Source organism: Triturus cristatus, chromosome 5_1 (assembly GCF_964204655.1).
Source record: "Triturus cristatus chromosome 5_1, aTriCri1.1, whole genome shotgun sequence".
NCBI classification, from domain to species: Eukaryota; Metazoa; Chordata; class Amphibia; order Caudata; family Salamandridae; genus Triturus; species Triturus cristatus.
Window position 1 is genome coordinate 441,755,283 of NC_140587.1, and position 22,101 is coordinate 441,777,383.

The 22,101-nt window shown below is 43.3% G+C and overlaps 1 protein-coding gene across 1 annotated transcript in view; it reads left to right on the forward strand.

Moving 5' to 3' along the window:
* The window catches only part of INTS8 (integrator complex subunit 8), a 724,118-nt gene that overhangs the window by 52,706 nt on the left and 649,311 nt on the right, over positions 1 to 22,101 (forward strand). Inside the window, exons 5-6 of the mRNA XM_085605229.1 lie at positions 16,700 to 16,771; positions 21,364 to 21,415. Of these exons, the coding sequence (XP_085461355.1) occupies positions 16,700 to 16,771; positions 21,364 to 21,415 (124 nt within the window). The remainder of the gene's footprint in view (positions 1 to 16,699; positions 16,772 to 21,363; positions 21,416 to 22,101) is intronic.

Sequence of the window (22,101 nt, forward strand, 5' to 3'; positions counted from 1 at the left end):
CTTTGAAGTTTCCTCTTCGAGGACCCTGCCCATCCTGTGGGCGGAGGCATGACACCTCTGCCCAGGATGTTCGTTGTTCCCAGAGAGCGGAGGGCTCTGTACCCAAGGGCCCAGAAACCTGTCTGGTGGTGGCAGATGGCTGGGAGCCAGTCAGCAACCACACCAGAGTTGATCGTTTTTCTGGGGGCATCTCTAAGATGCCCTCTGTGTGCATTTTTATTAATTCCAACACTGGCATCAGTGTGGGTTTAATGTGCTGGGAAGTTTGATACCAAACTTTCCAGACTTTAGTCAAGTCATCATGGAGCTGTGGAGTTTGTGTTTAAAAACTCTACTCAAAATGGCTTCACTGCACTTACAATGTCTGTAAATGGCACAGACACCAAAGGGGCATATTACTTTTGCAGGACTGCGTTGCCCCCCTCCTGGGCCATATTTGGTCCTGGGACTGCCACCCTCTAGTTCTGCCATCTGCTTTCTTCTGAGGTGCCCACCCTTGGTAGGTAGCTGTTTGCTTTTCCTTTGCAAGAGCTGTGACAGCTCCCGCCAAGCAAAAGCAAACACTGTCAAACTGCTCCCACTTGCTGGAAGCGGAGTTTTCATCTGGGGAGGGAAGGAGATGAAAGTATTGCTTCCTCACGCATGGGGCTGCATTACTAGCATCTCCCTGTGTGAGAGAGCAATGCTGGATCCTGCATAAGGCAGGGAGCCAGCTGGGACCATGGCGGCATTCAGGCACCCTGCGGTCCCCAATATGCACACTGGGTGCCCTGGGTCGAAATTGGCCTTGGGATGGGGGCCCCCCCCCTTTGAATTTCAGCCGGACCCTGGGGGATGGAGTCCCCGGGTTGAAATCGCCCCCCTCTGAATTTCGATCCTGCTTTGTAGCCCTGAACATCTCTCCCAAGTAGGGAGCAAAGTCGATTCGAAGGCATTTGAAAAATTCTGGAGGGAATTGTTTGAGCCTGGGACTTTCTTACTGTACAGGTGTGTCAGGGCTTCTGCTATCTTGGCTTTCTTAATTTCGACCTCTAGGGTGTCCCGGGCCTCATCCTCCAGCTTGGGAATAGAGAGTTCCCTAATGAATTTGGTAGTTCTTCTCTTCTCACGGGAGGCCTGTTCTATAAACTCACCTCGAGTAAGTCACGAGCTGCTGGGCTATGCCTGCAGGCATCTCTCTCGGGCACCATCTTGTTCCGCAAATGATCTATCCATGACTGCCCCTCCTTTTACCTCCCCTTGTCTGCCACACCAGGAGTTTCCAAGCTTTATCTCCCAGTTCGTACATATGCCCCTGTTTCACCCAGTATCGGGCCAGACTTCCTTTTGTGATCTTACGCGCCATTCCAGGGGTTGGCGAGGCAATAAATGTGAGAAGTTGGCCTGGTATATGCTGTACACTAGTTAAAGTGGGCACCTTGCACCAGTCCAAACAACCCTTATTGATGATTAGGTTAAAGACAACCTTTATTGAAAGCTATACTAGTGTTAGCTATGGAGAGCAGCCTTCAGGCTAAGTCTCGAAGGAATGTAAAGCTGCTTGGTTTGCCAGATTATAACCTCCTGAATGACCAAATGAAAGGAGAACCACACAAGGTATATATAAAATATATGTATTTATTTCTAAACACTATCTACTAACCTCTTTATGAGATTAGAGAACAAGGCACACAATATTAATGCACTAGAATGAAGTAAATAGCACAATGCACAGTGGGCCCTAGGGGAAGACCAAACCATATATTAAGAAAGTGCTGTACGAAAGGCATAACTGTATTGCATGACCATTTTTCTTGTTCAATAAACAGAATAAAAAAATTAAAAAAAAGAAAGTGGTATAACAACCACGACCTGACTAGACACAGTGCCTAGAGCATGTTGAATCGCTGGGACCCCAAGGAACTACCCAAGGTAGTGAAACAGGGGACCCACGGGGACGCGTGCAGTGTGAGAACACAGCCGCGAGCTCCATACAATCCTATGGGAAAGTCGCGGTTAAAATTTTAAAGATTAAGGACACTTAGGAGAGGACTTTGAGACCACCCTTTCAAACTTAAAAGGTCTCGAGGCCAGCACCCATGTGAGCACCGGAGTACTCGTGTTACCTAACCCAGGGAAGCCGGGTGCATAGGTGTCAAATGGTATCGGGAATCTTCGTCGTTTTCAATGGCGTGATGCTGCAAAGTGCTGCTGCCGGGTAGATGAGAAGTGTCCGGTGTGATCCAAGCCTGGATCGGAGCTGAGAAGAACCTGAAAGCAGAGGGGACAGAGTCTGAGTCACTTCAGGGTGACCAGGGGCACGATAGACCAATGCCCACCAATGTCGGGTGTTTCAGGTGAGATGAGGTGAAACTTGACTCTGCAGCCACGGGGACTAGGAGACGTCGACGATGACCAAAGTCTGCAGGCGAGCTGTCCCACGAAGGATGTCGAGTGCTGGGGGGGTCAGTGTCCGGATTGGAGACCAACAATCCTTGGCAACTGCAACCCACGCGGTTAGAGAAAAGATGCTTCGGTGTAGACCAGCAAGGTCCTGGGGACTCCCCAAGCGATGGAGAGTCAGGGCACGTCTGGAGCAACCAGAAAAGCCCACTGAAAGTTAAAGTTCCCTTCTCAGGGACCCACAGGTCGACGGACCAGGGATCGCGAAGGGACCTCGAGAGGAATCAGGGTCTCAGGTTTGCTGAGAGCACTAGTCGACCTCGGGGAAGCGTGGCAACCCACCTCCTGTGTTACAAAATCTGCAGAGTCCTTCAGGAGCTGCGTAGATGCAAACCGGTCACATGTGTTTCAGGAGCCTGCCTTGCGAGGGAGTAACTCCTTTACTCCAAGGGAGATTCTTCGGTCATCCAACGTAGTGTAGATAGTTGAAGTACTTGGTTTCTGTAGTAGAGTTTCGTCCAGGTGAATGTAAAGTCCTGTAGCCAGGGGTTCCTACTTTATACCCAAGGAAGGGGTGGGACAAACTCTGGGGACCCACCTATGGGAGGGTCAGGACAGAGGGGAGGCTGCACCCATGTCCTTTGTCCAGTTTCGCGCCAGAGCAGGGGCTGATAGCCCCTGCAACCGGTTTGAGCTGGACTATGCATAGGGACACCAAATGTGCCCCCAGTGCAGACATCAAAGCACTCTGAGTGCACCCACCCAGCCCCAATACACTAAAGCCTGTCTGGGAGGTGGTCACACCTCCCTGTGACAGGAAACCTATTGTCCAGCCTTCCCCTGCCGGAGTTTCGTCCAGCAGCAGGAGGGCAGACTCATGTCTGTAGCTGGCAGCATCCATTTTGTGATGCCAGGGTCTGTGAAGCTGGTACCGGGTGTACCGGTGCTGTCATATTTCTCCCTCTAGTAGGGTGGAATCATACCTCCCACACCAGTTACTGGTGTGGAGGTATGATTCCAAGGTGTTTTGACACCAAACAAGACATGTTTCCATGCAGCCGTTTTAAAGTTAGCATTTACCGCAAGGTTATAATGCACTTAAGTATATATGGTTGGCTGCATCACAAACAACCCCGGAATATAGGTTCTGAAAGCTGCAGAGGGGCCCTGCTCATGCATGGGCACACTCTCACATAAAACACAGCACCCTGCCTTCAGGATTGATAAGGCCTGCCATAGGGGTGACTGATAGGTTTATATGTGCAGTGATTAGGATAGATATAGTGCACCTATACCTAAGTAAGGGGTGCATACACCACCTTACACAGGCTGCTGTAGCAGACCTGTTGTGTCATTTTGAATGGTCTCCCAGGGGTGGCTTAATACATGCTGCAGCCCCTGAGAGGCCTCTGAGGTACCTATGCCCTAGGTACATAGTATACCATATACTAGGGACTTATAAGGGTACCTCAGAATCCAATCTGGAGTGTACCTAAAATACATGCAATCAATTTAGGGAGAAAGCAGATAGACTGGGGTCCTGATTAGCAGGATCCCAGGCAAACTAAGTCGAAAACCAGCAAAAGACCAGGCAAAAAGGGGGGGTAACCATGCAGTCAGATTCCACCTTCCTACAATAAAGTCCGCATCCCACCATGCCAGTCTTGCCATCAAGTCTGTGGCCTCCTGGTCTCTCTGTCTCCTTTACCCCACTACTTGGGTAATAATTTGCCCTAAGTGTCCGCTTTGTATGCCTCCATAAAACCACCTCTGAGTCCTCTGACACCTTATTGCCCTCAAAGTTCCTCTTCATGGCCTCCACTACATACTGCCTGGTGCCCCAGTCTCAGAGCTCCCATGGGTTGAGCCGCCATCCCCGCCCTGAGCTACCTAAAGTCCCCCCATACGTTGTGGTCATCTGGGAGCTGTCTGATATTCTGCTGGGCAGGTATCTAGTTGCCGAGAACCAGTCATTTTGATGTTTTGGGACTAGGATGTAATCAATCCTAGATAGTGACCTCATGTCGTTTGCTGCGTATAAATATTACCTCTTTTCCAGGTTCTGGGTCCTCCGGAAGTCCACCAAACCCACTTGAATTTAAAAAGGTGGCTGGTCGAGTGCCCATCCTTGGGGCATCACCGGAGCGTGTCACTCTATCCCAGTCTCCCTGTGGGGTCATGTTGAGGTCACCTCCTCAGGGTCATTAGTGCTTCGGGTGCAGTCAGAAGCCAGTCCACCAGTTTTAATTACCCCTCTGATTACAATCCCGGTAGTAGATAGCACGATGCTACCAGCAGAGGTGTACCATTCATGTGAGCCGCTGCTCAGCCATTGGGGGGGGGGGGGTCACCCATGTTTGTGTTATGTGGAAGGGGACTGTTTTCCGTACCAGAATCCTAACTCCCCTGGAGCCTGCCGAGTATCCAGCGTGGGCCACCATGGTATATCTCCCTTGATTGAATCATCCGCACTTATGTCGCACTAGGTGGTCTTTCAGCAACAGGGCAATGTCAGGGTCATGTCATGCCAGGAAATTTACGACAGTACTTCTTTTTAATCTGTTGCCCAGCCCATTGACATTCCAAGAAAGGATCCGTAGAATCCCTCTCCCATGCGCTGGGGCTCTGACCCCTCTATCGCAGGCTCATCCATCATCCATTGTCTCTCAATGTGACGTCTCCTCCATCGCTATTTTTATTTCCGATGTCCGGAAATGAGTAACCCCCCAACTAAAACGACCCCCCCTCCCTATAACCTTGTACAGTGAGCTTAGAACTGCCCACCACCCAAGGTATCTTCGCCCCCATCCTTGTCCACCGGTCTCCTTGGCCTCTCAATACATCATTTTGCCTGCACGCTGTGTGCCATATGGAGGGAGGCATTGTCCCGCAGAGAATCCTTGTCTTGTCAGATTATCGTATCTGGGGTCATGGGGCTAAACTCCAGCAGCATCCCTTTTTCCTGATCGTTCTCGGTGTTGGAGGCTTCCCCATCTGTGGTGTTTCTGTCCACAGCCAGCGCCTCCCACTGAGTGTCTACAGTCCTGGTCTTGTGTCTTCGAATTTCTGCAACAGCCTCAGATTCTGGTGGGGTGGAGCCTGGTCAGTTTCTTCAGTGTCATTGCGCCCTTGGCTGCTTCCAGGCTTCCTTCTGATTGCTCTTGGACTGCCCAGGCATGTGGTAGCCTTTTGCCTCCAGTCAGTTCCATGCTGCAGCTGAAGATTCAAAGAAAGTTTTAACCAGCATCTGTTATTCATAGCCTTCGAGGGTACTTGATGCTCAGTTGGCACAGTGCACGCATCACTTTCCTAAACGTCTCTCTCTCTTTCTGCACTTTGGAGGTGTAGTCTGGATAGATATTTACTACTCCCCCACCCCCTCCAGCTGCCACAGTCTGAGTGCGAGCTGCCTCTATGATGTGGTCCCTGTCTCGAAAATGAAGAAGTCTGACCACTATGGTTCACAGCGCGGCCCACGAAGGCTTTGGCTGCTCCGGCACCCTATGCCCCTTCTCCACCGTGAATAGTCTCTAGGTCCGTCCCTCCAACACTTCAGAGCCCAGCCATTCTTCCGTGAACAGTTTGGGGATGGGCCCTCTGCTGGCTCTTGGATACCAATTATCCGGACGTTGTTGTGTCACGAGCGGCTCTCCGAGTCTTCTAACTTCGCTGCCATGGGCGGGGTGTGGTCTGGCCACGCAAGAAGATGGCCACTTAGAACCGGAGCTCCAGCTGTGGGGAGCCCCGGACCGGCAGCTGCAGCTCTTCGGTGGGACAGAGATGATTTATAAACTGCTTCTGTGACAGCGGAGAGAGAGCGGATGAGGCAGTGTTATTTTTTTTTTTTCAAATGAGGGCACCTGCTGCTTGTCACAGCCCTTGTAAATAATTTCTCCAATGCTGACAGGAAAATTACCTCATGGACTGCGGAGCGGCTAACGTGTGAAAAGACCGGAAGGTGAGGCAGTTGCTTCGCTTTCCTTAGGAAGACGAGGTGATTTACTCAGCTCAGCCCAAGGGTTCATGTCAGCTGAGGAAAATCTGGAGAGCTTCTGCTTAAATTGCAACATTGTATGCCAGTGACTTGTATTTGACCCTTTTGTGCAGTGAAGGGTTTCAATTGAAGACAGGAGTTCTCTGACAGCTTTTACCATAATTTATTAACAGTGAAGACTTTCAGAGTAAAAAGATAGTTTCTTTCATTCTATATAATGGTGGAAATCTACAGTTTAAAAATAAATAGACTGTGTATTGAAGATTTAACACCTCATAAAACACAGAGGCTATGTTGATGAGGTAATTTATGTGAACCACTTATAACAACATTTGACTTTCTGCTCTACAACACTGGCCTTTCAGTCATTTGCAACAGCAATATTGTAAAGAAAGACTATTGACGGCTGACTTCCTCAGACAGAAATTCACTCTTTGAAAACACTTGCCTGCTACCCTGAACACCTGGTATGTCCCATCTCTGAAATTAAAGGTGATGCTTTCACACTTGTTGGAAACAGCTGAGCTTGCACCTCTTCTAGATGTACTGCATAGCATTGCCATTTTCGCTACCAGAGAAGACAGTGTTTTTTTTTTTCTTTTCGTTTTTTTTTCTCTTCATCTGCAACACTTCAGTTCTTGACAGAAGGCAGCTGTCTGGATTTATGCCTCTTGGAATACAGGTACAGTGTTGCACTACAAAGTTATAATTATTCTGCCCAATCCCAGCTTCATTTGAATGATTGGCAGAACGTGGTCCTGTCTGGTATATTTATGGACAGGCAACCTGTTATGGTGTTCTGGCAGTTAATGGAAGCAAACTACAATTGGAGTGCCTTTGAAATGCATGGAACAGAATAGAACTGTTTAATAAAGCGCGCCTTATGAAATGTGGTGAATGACCCTTTGTTTCCTCAGACGGAAATCTGCTACTTAATATACACCTGTCTGCCCTGAACGGCTGGTGTGTCACAACCCCACTATTAAAGGTAGTGCTTTTAAGTTATTAATAGCAGCTGCATTTGCGCCTCTTTTGACTGAGTTAAGTGTCTCCTACATTTGAGCTGGCAAAGAAGACAAAGCATTTTCCATTGTCATAATTCACATTTTGAAATGAGGCAACTGTTTGGACTCGTGCCTTTTAACCAACGTGACCAACAACACCACGGTAAGCGGCATTCTGCGTCTGTTCACACCCTTTGACAGACCTCGTGCCTCTGAAAATGTGGTGAGTGACTCCTTAATCTTAGAAACATCCGCAGAAACTTTGTAATTACTGTTACCGGCTTTATCAGACAAGGATCCATTGCTTTGGCTATATTTGTCTTCTACTCTATGTACTCTTTGTGATAAGACTTTACTATTAACCACAATACTTTGACACTGTTAAGAACGGAGGATAGCCGACTGAGTTTACATCATCTTTGATTATACTTTGTGATTTCTACATTCCTAAACCTGTCTGAAGAGACTTCATTGCTGATATATTATTGACATGGCGTACCAGTGTTGATTGGAGTCAGACTGCCTTTAGCTTCTGCACGTTTCTATTCTGTGCTGAAAATACTTGCACTACAACTTTTAAACAGAACTATACAGTAATGCCTTCCGGTAAAACCTCTGGTAAATCCACAAAGCAACCTTCATACTCTGAAATCCTGAATCAAGGTAGTTCCACTTCAGATACTTGGGATTCTAACCTACCAGCCCAAAAATCCTCTAGTTCCCTGATGTCTACCGCGCCAGACCCCAACATGGAAAAAATACTTCAAGAAATCACTGCGGTCGGACGCCGTTTAGAAGGAATGAAGTCATCCATATCTACCCTTACTATTGAAACAAAATCGAATTCCAGGGACATCTAGATGGACTTACTGACCGTATAGCCACAGTTGAAAACCGCTTCTCTTCCTCAGAAGTAAGATGATGGATTTGGAAGATAGAAGTCGTCGTGACAATGTGCACTTCTTTGGATTTCCAGAGGGATTGGAAGGATCTGATGCCAAGTCCTTTCTTATAGCAACCCTCCCAAAAATGACAGGACTCACTTTTGATCCACCGTTAGAGTTGCAAAGAGCACATTGTATTGGTCCTTTTAAGAGTGGGAAAAATCTGCATCCACGTACACTTATTGTTTGCTTTCTAAGACATGAACAGGCACGTCAACTAATTAATGCAGCTCGAATGCATGGTCCATACCAATTTGAAGGTTAGCAAATTCAAATGGCAGCAGATTTTTCAAAAGAAACAAATGATCGCCGTAAAGCCTTTCTTTCTTTTAGACCCTGCTTACGTCAGTTGGACATCAAATATGGCCTCTTTGAACCAGCGCGTCTACGAATCACAAAAGATGGCATCTCCAAAGACTTCTTTAACCCAAAGGATCTTCGTATTTTTCTTGACACTCTCCCTCCTCAAAGTATGGAATGTAACACACCTATACCTGAACTTCCATCTACACTTCCTTCCCTGCAACCCAAAAAAACTCCTGATGAATCCTATCACTTTCCAAATAGATCGCAAAGCAGAGGAACAGATTCTGATCGACATATTCGCTCTTTTGGAGATCAAGCTCAAGCCCTACAAGCAGTAACTACTATTACACAGGAAAGAGACAGAGATAAGTCACGTTCCCCCTTAAAATCTCTTCCATCGTCTGAAGATGTTACCTGAACTATAGTCCATCATTTATTTTGATACCACTGTAAAGCAGTAAAGAAGTAATTTACTTCACTATTTGCTGACACTGCGATCTGACGTAACAGCCACTCGCTTTGTTATATATTGAAACTTCACTCTGATGAACATTTCGATATTTATTCATTATGTTATACATTGTTTATAGGGTTACATTCATTATATTCTATAATATATAGTATTAGACTATATACTATATTATGCTATCTTATATTATATTTCTTCTCCTAAATCTTTTCTCCTTCCCTTCTTTTCTTTACTTTTTACTAATATATAAATATAATAAAAATCCAACTATTTCATAGTGTTATAATAAAATGTATGTTATGAATTTTAGGAATATTTTTTAAAAATTGGTAAGTATCAATATTTAATTTTAAAGACATACATTTTTTTCTCCTCTCCCTCTCTTTACTCTGAAAAATCCTACTGACATATAAATCCTACACAATTAAGGATTACAGTTCTTTTATCCCTACGTCTCTTCCTTTTCACCTTTTCTTCCTTACCATATAGTATGAATGTTATGAATTAATATACGATGTTTAATATCGATGTTCTCTCGTCTTTACATTTATTTTCTTTTATTCTCTTATTCACTCAACTCCATTATCACATTATTTAAACTTTATTATATTTAATATTGAATATAAATATCATACTATGTAATTTTCATATATCTAACTTGTACACTTATCACACTGTTTTTTCCCCTTTCCTCTCTATCATTATTTATATTACACTTTTTTTTCTATTCCTTTCATTATACCTTCTCTTCCCTCCTTTACCTTCTTTATCTCCTTTCATTTCCACATAACAGGATTACAATTATTTTGTAATTTTGCACTGTTATAATTTCAATGTTATGAATTTTATCTCTAATATGGATTAAGATTTAATATATATATATATGCAAGTCAAAATGTAATATTACTCACCGGAATTTCATGGATATGTATAGTACAGACGTGTCTCCTTCCTACTTTAATTTCTTTTCTTCTTCCTCTAGCTATCAATTTTTCATTGCGCCACTTATTATGTTAAGTAAATGTTAAAACATCAAAGTAACTAATTAAGATAACACCTTATCATATTACAATGCCTTTGCTGTATTATATTATTCATTGTAAATGTCCTATTACCTAAATATGTTTTTATCCAATACTCATTCCCATTACCATACCATTTAAGATATTAAGTGTATTATTCTATAAGTTTATCTCTTTACTTTCCTTCTTCCTCTCTTCCTTTCTTTCTCTTTTATCTTTTTGTAATTTCTTTTATGTCTATCTCTATTTATACAATGTTTTGTAAATATCGCTAGTCTAATATTTATCTTACTCATTTATATCTATCTAATTAATTATGGTAACGCTTAAACTATATTACTATACAGCTGTTTTACTATTTAGTTGTTATATTATCTTAACATGATTGTCTTTTTTTTTTACTATCATTATATTGTATAAGATCTCCCATATATTAAATTATTTTATATATTGTTCGTTACTATTCATATGATGACTTTATCATAACCTTTTCACCTACTTTATTGCCAGATGGGGCTCCCCCGGCGCATGTAGCCCGAAAGTTTAGATCCACAGGAAACAGTTTTATCCCCTTAACTATCGTATTACTTTTACGTAGTATAATTACCCTTTTTCTATTTTTTCCTTTATTAATTCTTTCTTAGCTCTAGTATACCAATCTCCTTTTAATCAATTATCCTACTATCTATTGTCAGTCATCTGATACTTCTTCCTCCTTGTCCAACGCTTTCTCTTTCATCCTTTTTCCTTGTACGTTCCCTTATCCTTCACAGAGGTTAATATCCTTTCGTCTCAACGTTCAAATGGCATTTAGTGTCCCTTCCACTTCTCATCCACTGCGTATCGTTTCATGGAATGTTCATGGCCTCACACATTTTATTAAACGGAAAAAAGTATTATCATACCTAAAAACTAAAAAGACGGATATTGCACTTTTACAAGAAACTCATCAGAATGCTTTAGAATCCTCTAAGCTACGAAGAGACTGGGTAGGAAAAGCTTATACATTGTGGCCTGACAACACAGCCTCTTTCTAATGATGCTCAACCAAGGAAATGTGGAGTGGCCATTCTACTTCATAAATCCTTACCTTTTACTGTTATTAAAACCTGGATTGATCCAGAGGGCAGATACATTTTTGCAAAGCTAAAAATACTTCACAAGATCCTTTGTGTAGGCTCTGTGTACGCCCCAACAGGAGCCAAACGTTCCTTTTTTCTTAGCTTAAATCGTCTGTTGATTGAAATAGGCGCATCCAAATATATAATTGGTGGTGACTGGAATTTAGCCTGTGACCCTGTATTAGATCAAACGGGCCCTTTAGTCAAATGTAATGTAGGGGATAGAGCTTTATTAAGCGACATAACCTCAGATCATGCACTAATAGATCACTGGCACCTTTGCCATCCATTGGACCAGGAGTTTACCTTCCTCTCTTCTGCCCATGGCACCCAATCCAGAATAGAATATTTTCTTATCTCACATACGATGACTAGTAACACCACTGATTCCCAAATCTTAGAAACTGCAATCTCCGATTATGCGCCTGTTCTTCTTTCCTTAGAAGTAGGTTTAATCTCTCCAGGCCGCAAACCATGGCGTCTAAATATCCAAAGGTATCGCCCACCTAAAGGTAAAACCCTACTGCGCTCTCACCTCTCTGATTATTTGAAGATTAACAAGTTTTCAGTTTCTTCTAATAGAACTGTTTGGGCAGCTGCTAAAGCAACCATTTGTGGTCAATTAATGAGAGATGCAGCAGAAGCCAATAAGTCGGTGTCACTTCGTCGTATTGAGTTGGAGACTCAAATTATTTCCCTAACGCGACAATATTCGCCCCACCCTACAATACCCAACCGTCGTAAATTAGAACTTGCTAAAATGGAACTTAATAACTTATAAACTTCCAAAGCGGAATATGCCCTACAACGCCTTAAGGGTAGACACTATGAACAAGGGTAGAAAGCAGGTCGATTGCTCGCAGCCCAACTGAAACAACGTGAAGCAGCTATGGCCATTCCTGCAATATGTAGTGAAACGGGTGAGACCCTTACAAAACCGCAAGAAATTGTCGACACCTTTGCATCTTTCTATAAACATCTTTATTCTCCCGATACGTCAAAAACCGAAGATCAATTAGCCGTCTACCTTGCTGACATCAATCTTCCTTCCCTTACAGATGAAGGTAGAGCCTTCCTTGATGGAAAAATTACCAAAGAAGAAATAGCTGCAGCCATTACCAAATTACCTTACCATAAATCTCCTGGGGAAGACGGTTTTCCTGCAGAATTTTATAAATGGACTGGATCAGAAACAGTTGACACCTTGTTTTCTGCTTTTCAGGAAGCTGTCCAAGTAAATTCACTTGGTCCTATTTCTAATAAAGCATTAATTGCAGTTATTCCTAAATCTGGTAAAGATCGATTACTCTGTAGTAGTTATCGACCTATATCATTAATAAATACTGATATTAAGATCTTTGCAAGTATTTTAGAATCACGCCTCCGCAAAGTTATCCCTTCTCTTATACACAGATCACAAGTGGGTTTTGTTCCAGGTCGTTCATCTAGAAATCACCTTCGAACCTTGGCCCACACCTTATAGACTGCAAACGAGTTGACAGAAGATGCTGTTGCTCTATCATTAGATGCAGAAAAAGCATTCGATCGAATTGACAGCCGATACCTGTTCACAACCATGAAACGCTTTGGCCTGGGTGATTCATTTATTTCCAAAGTTCGTCTTCTATATGATAACCCAATAGCTCAGGTTAACTGTGGTGGTTTTCTCTCAGACCCTTTTCCAATTCGTAGAGGCACCCGTCAAGGTTGCCCCCTTTCTCCCCTTTTTATTTCAATTAGCAATAGAACCTCTTGCCTCTTTAATTCGACACTCGCCACAAATACAAGGTATACCTATGCCACACGGTGATTCTAAATTATATTTGTATGCTGACGATATCCTTCTTACGCTTAAAGATCTTCCATGTTCCTTACCAGCTTTACTTGAAATTATTGACAATTTTGCAGCTCATTCTGGTTACAAAGTAAACTGGGATAAAAGCGAGGCTCTTCCACTTTCTCCTGGTACCACAAAAGCTTCAATAGATGGCCATCCTTTCTGTTGGAAATCATCACAATTGAAATATCTTGGAGTTCTAGTTAATAGAGGCCTATCCAATATGATTTCAGGTAATCTCAATCCTCTTATAACGCAAATGGAAATTGATTTTGCTAAATGGTCTCTTTTAGGCTTTTCCATGTGGGGAAGGGTGCAGGCTGTTAGGATGGTCACCTTGCCTCTCTTCACTTACATATTAGGAATGCTCCAGATAGTTATTCTCTTATCTACATTGCGTCGAATAGACAATTGTATTAGGTCTTTTGTTTGGGGTTCTATCCGTCCTCGCTTAGCTGCCACCAAACTAATGGCTCGACGTCCTTATTTTGGTTTGGGGTTACCATCTTTGGAACATTACTCCTTAGCCCTACACCTTTCACAACTAGTTTTACTCCCAAACTACACCGACCCTCCACAGTGGGTTCAAATTGAACAATCTCTTCTGCATCGAAACGATGGCCTCAACTTTCTTTATGGTATTAGATATCCACGTTCTTCCCCTCCACATCCGGTGATGCAAGCTACTTATCAAGCATGGCATCGAGCACATCGATTAACACAAACGTCTTACCGATTACATTATAAAGCTCCACTTTGGAACAATGAAAGTATTCGAATAAATAGTAAAGCACTTCAATGGTCTATTTGGATGTTATGTGGCATCAATACACTTGATCAAGTCTTATCAAATGGGGAGCTAAAATCATTTGATCTGCTTCATAAAGAATTTGATCTTCCATTGCATCAAATATCACAATACTCACAATTACAACACTGTCTAAGGAGATGTTTAGGTTCTCCCCCCTGGATATTACACCCCTCACCATTATTGGATTATCTTTCTGTTTGGGGACGACAGAAAGGAGTGATGTCAGGCTTATATAATACTTTAACTCGTCACTTATTTTCACAACCGCTTGCTAAAACTCTTCAAATTAAATGGCAGGAACGCCTGCACATTTCTATTGAAGATAACGTATGGTTGGATAACTTGGAAGATCTTGATAAAGGCACCCGAGAAGCTCGCTTGAAATTATGTCTTTTTAAAATCTTGCATGACTGGTATTGGACCCCTTTGAAATTACAAAAAGCCGGACTATTGTCGCACTCTAAATGCTGGAGATGCTCGGGACTTAATTGTGATCTTCCCCACTTACTTCATGATTGCCCCTCCATAATGAATTATTGGACTTTTATAGGGACCACACTACAGAAAACTATTCTTTCCCTTCGTCTTCCACTCACCCCTTTTATTACTTTATTACATGATTTTCAAACTCTTCCTTCCATTACACGTCCACAACGTCGCCTTTTACACACTGCACTCTCCACTGCTAAAATATGTATCTTAAGACATTGGCAGTCATCTAACCCTCCCTCAAATGAAGAATGGCTTGTAACAATGGTTCAAACAGCGTCTCATGAACGTATTATATACCGACTTCAAGATCAAGAGGAAATCTTTCAACAAGTATGGAATCCCTTTCTTAAAGACCCCTAAACGCCCTTTTTCTCCTTTCATATATTCTCTTTAATTTCTACCTCTTTATGCTGAGACAAGGAGTCTATCTATATCTATCTCTATATCTATATCTTAATCTATTTCTACAATTACGCTTGCATAAACTTATTTCTTTATAAACTTGTATCTATTTAAATTTTACTTCCTTGTATACTTGTACTTGCGTTAATATTCACTTATGTATTCCTCTTACTTATGCTTTATTATTATTATAATTTTTTTTCCTTTCCATTTACATTTCACTCCCTATCAATTTCCCTTATATCTTTCAATTCTCAACCCACTTTACCCTTTTTTCTATATCTTTATAAATATCTCAATGATACTTGCATATTAAAATAAGTGTACTTATAAACTTACTCTTTATATCATATAAGATACCTTATGTAAATTTCTAATTTTCTACGTTTTATGTGATAATGATATTCTATATGCTTAAAATGTTATTTGCAATTATATATCTTTATATATGTATTTATTACAAGTTTTTCAATAAAAAATTTTGACACAAAAATAACTTCGCTGCCATGGCTGCGTTTTCTTTTTCTAGGGACACCAGCCAGGCTTGCCCCTTCTTTACCACTGGTGTCAACTTTATGAGGGTGTGTTCCGTCGCCCCCCACTCTGTCAACCTCTGGTGGTCCGCCCTTAGCAATCCCACTTCCAGGGCCACTATTCCTATGTTCTGTTCCAGGGCAGTTTGGGTGTCCTTCATGGCTGCCAGGATGACCACCGTATATGACTCGAAGCTCTGATCGGACTCCGCTAGGCGGTCCACAAAGCCGAGCTGTTCGAGGTGGTCTTCCTTCTCTTTTTTTGCTCCCTTGATGTGGCCCATAATCGTGTTTGTACCCCTAGCCCTTCTCCCCTCCAAGGCGATGCTGCTCTGTGCCAGTCACTGTTGGGCCTGGTGCGCCTCTGCAGACTCACATCTGCGGTCTCTTCCAGTGGGTCGCTCGGTGGGGCTATCCGGACCAGCCCTGCTTTGCTATGACTACCCCCCAGGGCACAACCCCTACAGAGCCCCCTTGCCCGGGGCCGCTATCAACTCCCCGACCAGCGCCCCAGCCGCAGGTGCACAGCCACCCTGGGTGGAGCAGCCAGCCACTGCAACAGGAAATGAGCACCCCTCTCCCCACATTCCCCCACTCACCACCCTGTCCAGGTAGGCCTGGCTCACTCGCCTCCTTGTGGCCGCCGCTGCTCCCACCGGGCCATCCACGTGCTGAATTCAGCTGCTGGTGTGCCTCCACGACGGGAAGCGTCCCTTTGCCCCCGCACCCACTACTCCAGGCTGAGTTTGTTTGGCCTTCACGCCCCCTTCACGTCGGCCCACCCTTCTCCACAGCCCCAATCCCCCAGGCGGATCTGCTGCCATTTTGCTGTGCTACCTTGGCTGCTCACCGGCTCGGTCGCCTGCCTCGCCATTGGTCTGCAGCTGTCTATGGGGGTCTCATTGCCTTGGGGCACCTCTGGTCCAGGTGACGGGTCACACAAGATCTCCCTCGTGCAGGATAACTGCCTCTATGGGCCGTGTACACCAAGAGCTCCTAACTCACATGACCCGTGCCATATTGCTTCAGGCCACTGCCTCCCAGTAATGGCATACATTGTGTGTGTTGCCTACCATAACATGCTCATTTCAGTGGTTTTGTGCATTTGAACTATAACTATAACTCTGTTTTTAGTTGGTTTTTTTAAGTATATGTTTAACGATGTGGAGGTATTTTGATGTAAGAAGATAGTTATCTGGATTGGATATGTACTCTGTTTTTTGCACATTTGTTTTAACCACTTGTGATGTTTGGAGATTTCCCGCTATATGGATAAATAAGGTGAGTGGTCAATAGCATTACATTTCTTCAAAGGGAGGTGCCTAAGAATATATATTTTTTTCTTTCTTTAATATAATTTTGTCCTTCGTTCTGTTTTGCAGGGCTATTCGGACTATAGTGCAAAGCACTTTCCCGTTGAAACCAGTGAAGCCTGGCCCCCCTCAGTTAAGTGTGTAAGTGAGCAAGCCTACGTCAAGATACTTTTCAAAAGTTCTTTGTTCTGATGTGCCTGTGAAACTATTGCTACAGGATGAAAACAATGAATAGCTTGATATTTAGGGCTACCGTTCATCATGGTACACGTCATCTAAGACTAGTGCAAGGATTTTTTTTACCTAGATAATGTTATTAGATCCTCCTCTCTATCTGAATTTAAATCACATTTGATACTTGTTGTGGTTATTTGGTGGTGGTAGCTCCCTAGGTGGCCAGCTATGCCTCGACTGAACTAGAATCATACCTGACACTATAAGCAGACCTAGGAGTACACCAATTCAAATTAGTCCATAATTTCGGCAACCTTGGCTGGATTACTGTAACTTTCTGTTTGTAACCTTTGCCACTTGCTTCCTATTATACTATTGCAATTTAAATATGTCTATGTGAAAACCAATGCACTTCATGGTGACAATCTTACTTGTGAACAAACCCCCTTCTCTAGATACATACCAGATGATTCTCCCACATTGTCAAAGTGTAAGTGGCAGGGTTGCTGGTCTTTCTCTCCATCTGATTTTGAAAGTTTGCATACTTACACCAAGACTGCCCCCAGCTAGTGAAGATTGAAGGCATGCAACCTTTAGAGTGCTCCAAGACTCTATTGTCGCTTGTATATATATTTTTCTATTTTTGCACATACCTGGAGACGAAATTGTGGGCTACCCGTCTTTCCATTCATGTATATTTGTATGGTAATAGGCTACGCATTCAAAGTAATATAATTGCCAACGTGGTGCATTGCTTTGAAAAACATAGACCAATGTGGCACAGCAGCACCTTCTGTTAACCCTAGAAAAGATGAAGTTCCTTCACTACTTCTGTCATTCCAACATTGTGGTCTAAAATTGGGACAATGCTTACCTTAGTATGGGTTTCTCAACTACATGTTTCGTTTCATTTTGGACACCAAAACACAATTCAGGTTGAAAACTGGCATATGTGAAACGGGAAAAAAAACTACACCCAAATGAACCTTCTGTTCGCTTGTGCAGGACTTTGTGCTTTCTCGACTTGACTTGGAAAACTCTCCTTAAAGGTTTTGCATGTTACTAGTCTTAATCAAGTACTGCAAGCTGCAGTAAACTATGGTTACATGCATGTTTTTGCAACCGTCCACCTGCCTCCATTTGTCTAAGTATTTGTGGAAAATAAATCTCTTCGCTCTAAGGCCAAGGGTAGTTTGGTTGCAATGAGTTCTAAGGTTCAGAAGGATTGCTTCCGAAAGTGTGGACCCCTCACTACCTGCAGTTGTGCCAGTCCTTGAGACCTTTGTTGCAGTCCTGGGACAGTAAGTGTTTACCTGTAAATTAGTGCACTTGTTTACCACAGTTGGCTAGGGCCACCAATACTATTGTACTTCAACCAGGTAACTAGGTTACTCTTTTTGCAAACTTGACCCTCCAAGGGTTTAGAAGTAAAGCAACCAAGGCTTAATGTGAGAGGAGTGCATGGTTAGAGGCTCCAGTATAGCATGACACAGTAAACAAAACTCAGAAATCTGAGGCACAGTGATGGTAAGGATAACAAAGTGCTGGCCTGGTTGTCCTTAACTTTAGAATTATTATTATTAAGTTGCTCGCCTTATGTACGTGACGCAGTAGTGATCGGTCCATATAAGCGCCCGTTGGGGAATGCATTTGGGCTCAGATTGCCTTATCAAACATTCCTTTATGTTCCAAGAAGGGTGGAGCAAGCCGCACTTAGCCAAAAGAAATCGCAAGTCTGCAGCCATTATTAATTTGAAAACCTTGCTTAGATTTATGGCTTAACTATGCAGGGACAGGTTCCGGGTTTCCAGTAGTGGAAGACAACACCAGCGTAATCTAGAGACCAATATATAGATGCACTATTAGGGTAAACTGCATCAACTGTGTCATACTGTCTGCTGCCATGCACTATTACCGAACACCTGTTTTGGGAAATCTGCAGTGCTACGATGTGATGTTATCTAAATACACTCTGTATGCATTCCTCACCTAACACCAACTCCATTTTGTTATCCCAGTTTGGTGAGGCTGTGCTGTAGGTGAATAGCAGGTTACTTACCCAGTAACAGTGTTTTTCACGCCTCAAAAGAGCCTCTCACCACACTACACTGGTCTCTGATTTATTCTTCTGGGCAGTAAAGCTTGTAGCAGAGTCACGGCATGACATGCTGACCATGTTGCATGGATAATTATTTTCATAATAATTTTCTCAATAATTTTTGCATCTTTATTGTTTTTTTCCAGTTGAGTTTTACTGTGTTCAGAGGCATGTTATGTTATGTTATGTTAAACACATTTGTAAAACGCATGGCTGCCCCAGCAACAGGGCATCCCCACGCTGGCGGACAGGAGGCCAGAGAAAATAGGGCTGGATGGAAGAGAAAAGCCAAGTTTTAATAAATTTCCTGAATGCCCAGTAATCTTGTGTACTACGGGCAGCCAGTGGAATGGAGTTCCATAAGGCAGGAGCCTGAGCCTTGAAGGAGCGTCCTCCTGCTCTACACCTGCGCACCGAGGAGTGCAAGCCAGATACAGGTCAACGGAGCGCAGTGCTCGCGATGGAACATATGAAGTGCACAATCCCTGTAGAATTTGGGGACCCTTGCCATGTAGAATCTTCTGTGTGGTGCAGAGAGTTCTAAACTGGACTCTGTGTTTGATTGGCAGCCAGTGAAAACGGTGAAGAAGATTGGAGGTGTAGCAGTACTTTGGTAGGGCAAAAAGAATGCGTACCGCAGCATTCTGTGCCCGCTGGAGACTTTTAATGACTGGTTTATTCACGCCAAGCAGAAGCCCATTGCAGTAATCTAGGCACAATTGGACTACAGATTGAACAATCAATTGGCGGGTAGGGGCATCAAAAAACCCCAGAATGGGTTTTAGGTCACGTAGGAGGCCAAACCATGTCCCGGCCACTTTTTTTTGTGTGAGGCTCAAATGAGAGGGCGTTATCAATCAGGACCCCCAAGTCCTTGACTGCAGTTTTCGGTTGGGGAGGGGTACCCAAAGCCGTGGGCCACCATTGGTAGTCCCATGTATGGGTATCACGGCCTACCAAGAGCACCTACATCTTGGTGGAATTAAGTTGTAGATAGTTGTCCGCCATTCAGACCGAGATGGCCAGGACATCCTCAAGATCAGGATTGTTCGAGAAAGTGAACACCAACTGGGTATCATCAGCTTAATATACCATATTAATGTTCCGTGCTTTGGCCAAGAGTGCCAGTGGGCGGACATACACGTTGAACAACGTGGGACTCAAGGCAGAACCTTGAGGAACACCACAACTAAGGTGGTAGATACTGGACAGATAGGGAGGGGCATGGACCTGAAAGGAGCGCTCGGATAGAAAAGAGGAAAACCAGGCCAAGGCCTTGCCTTTGACACCGATCTACCTTAGCAGTTGGAGTAGAATCATGTAGGAGACCGTGTCAAAGGCCGCACTGAGGTCAAGTAGAAATAGAGCTGAAGTGTTACCCTCTTCTAGCATGTCCCACAGCTGCTCTGTGACCACCAGAAGGGCTGATTCCGTAGTGTGTCTGGACCGGAACCCATTTTGTGAGCTGTCTAGAATCTCATTAGCTTCCAGATATTTGGTCAGAGAGATGTTAACATGGGACTTCATAATCTTGGCCGAATATGAGAGCAGAGAGATTAGCCGAAAGTTCTCCGGCAGAGACGTGTCTAGTGTGGGCTTTTTCAACAATGGAACGACCTTAGCATGCTTCCATGACTTGGGGATCTCTGCCGACAGAAGCGATCTATTGATGAGTTCCCTGCCCTCAATCATGAGACAATCTTAGAATTTCCTAAAGATGTCCAGTTTTATAGGATCATCAGGAGAGCCTGATTTAACCTTCAGCTGCCAGGACATCCAAATCTTTGGCAGATCTTGTAGGGAGTAAGGGAGGACTGTTGAGGTGGAGATCACCAAAGATTTGGAGGCACCCCGCCTCGAGTCGATTGTGTTGTAGATGCATTCTACTTTATTAATTAAATACCTCTCCAGTGATTCACATTGTGTATTAGTGGATATGGTATCATTGGTTCCTGTTGGGGATTTTAACTTATCTTTCATAAAAGAAAAAATAGTTTTAGAGGGGTTGGAGCTCGACAAGATCGAATTGGCATAGAACGAGACTTTAGTCTTTTGAACTAATTTGTGGTAGACTTTGATTGCCTTCCTATGGGTATTTTTTGCAGTGGCGTCATAAGTACGCCTCCAAGCTTGTTTCAAAATGTTACAGTTTTTCTTTTGCTAATCCATGGAGCATCTCATTGATGGGGATAACTACATTTTATGTAGGATTTCTTCTTAACTAGGACCAACTATAAATTCAACTTGAGGCCTATGTCCGGACACTCTACGTGCAATATCAGTATAGCTTTTTGATGATTTGAGTGATGCGCATGGGATACAGCAGCACCGCCTGTTTTGTTGAATTATATGATACCATGGATGTGTTTGGTACCATATTTACCATATTGGTAATGCATAATTGTATTCAAATAATCTCTTATCTTGCCATTCACATAACTTTGCTTCATTCCTCTTTTAGAATAAATCAAATGCAGCAAGAAAAGGAATTAACAGATAACATATTAAAAGTGGTGAGTTGAAAGCTTTTTTTGTAGTAATGTTGCTTAATTGATGTTTTGATAAATGTTTTTTTATATTTAACAAGATGTTGGTGGCTGTGTGGCGGGACTGAGTGAAACTGAATAGCATCTATCAACCCTTAAAATTGTTCTACAGAACGATGCATTAATGGAACACCTTCCCTCGTTCCCCACTTTTGCCAACTATGACTTTGCTATAACAACGTGGTTGCTTTTTAATCTTTTTTTGCACCAAATTCAAATTTCTGAATTTATAACCTTACAGAGTTTGGCAGCAGCTCAGTTAGTCCACCAGGACAGCAGGATGGTGGACTCCGCTGCCTCTGTGGAAGACTGATCTCCATATTCAGAGATTTGGCATGTGTAATGCGGTTGCTCAACAAAGGTGGAGTTTGTTTGTGAAAATTGAAAAATAAATATCTCTGCCATGCTGGGAATTTTCTCTCTGCATGTGAGGGTAATTTGTTTGCTTTCCTGACCAGCTTTCTTTTGTGCTCTTAAAACAGGTCAAAAAAGTACATTTGACCGTCCGCCAACTGACATTTGGCAGACAGTCTAGGGTACATTGACTGACCGCCCAGTGTCAGTTTGTACCAGCAGAGGCTCACTCAGTGGAATGTGGCGGTTCACGCCACTCAAAGAAGAGTAGATGGACCGTATATTTTGCAGGCAGTGTA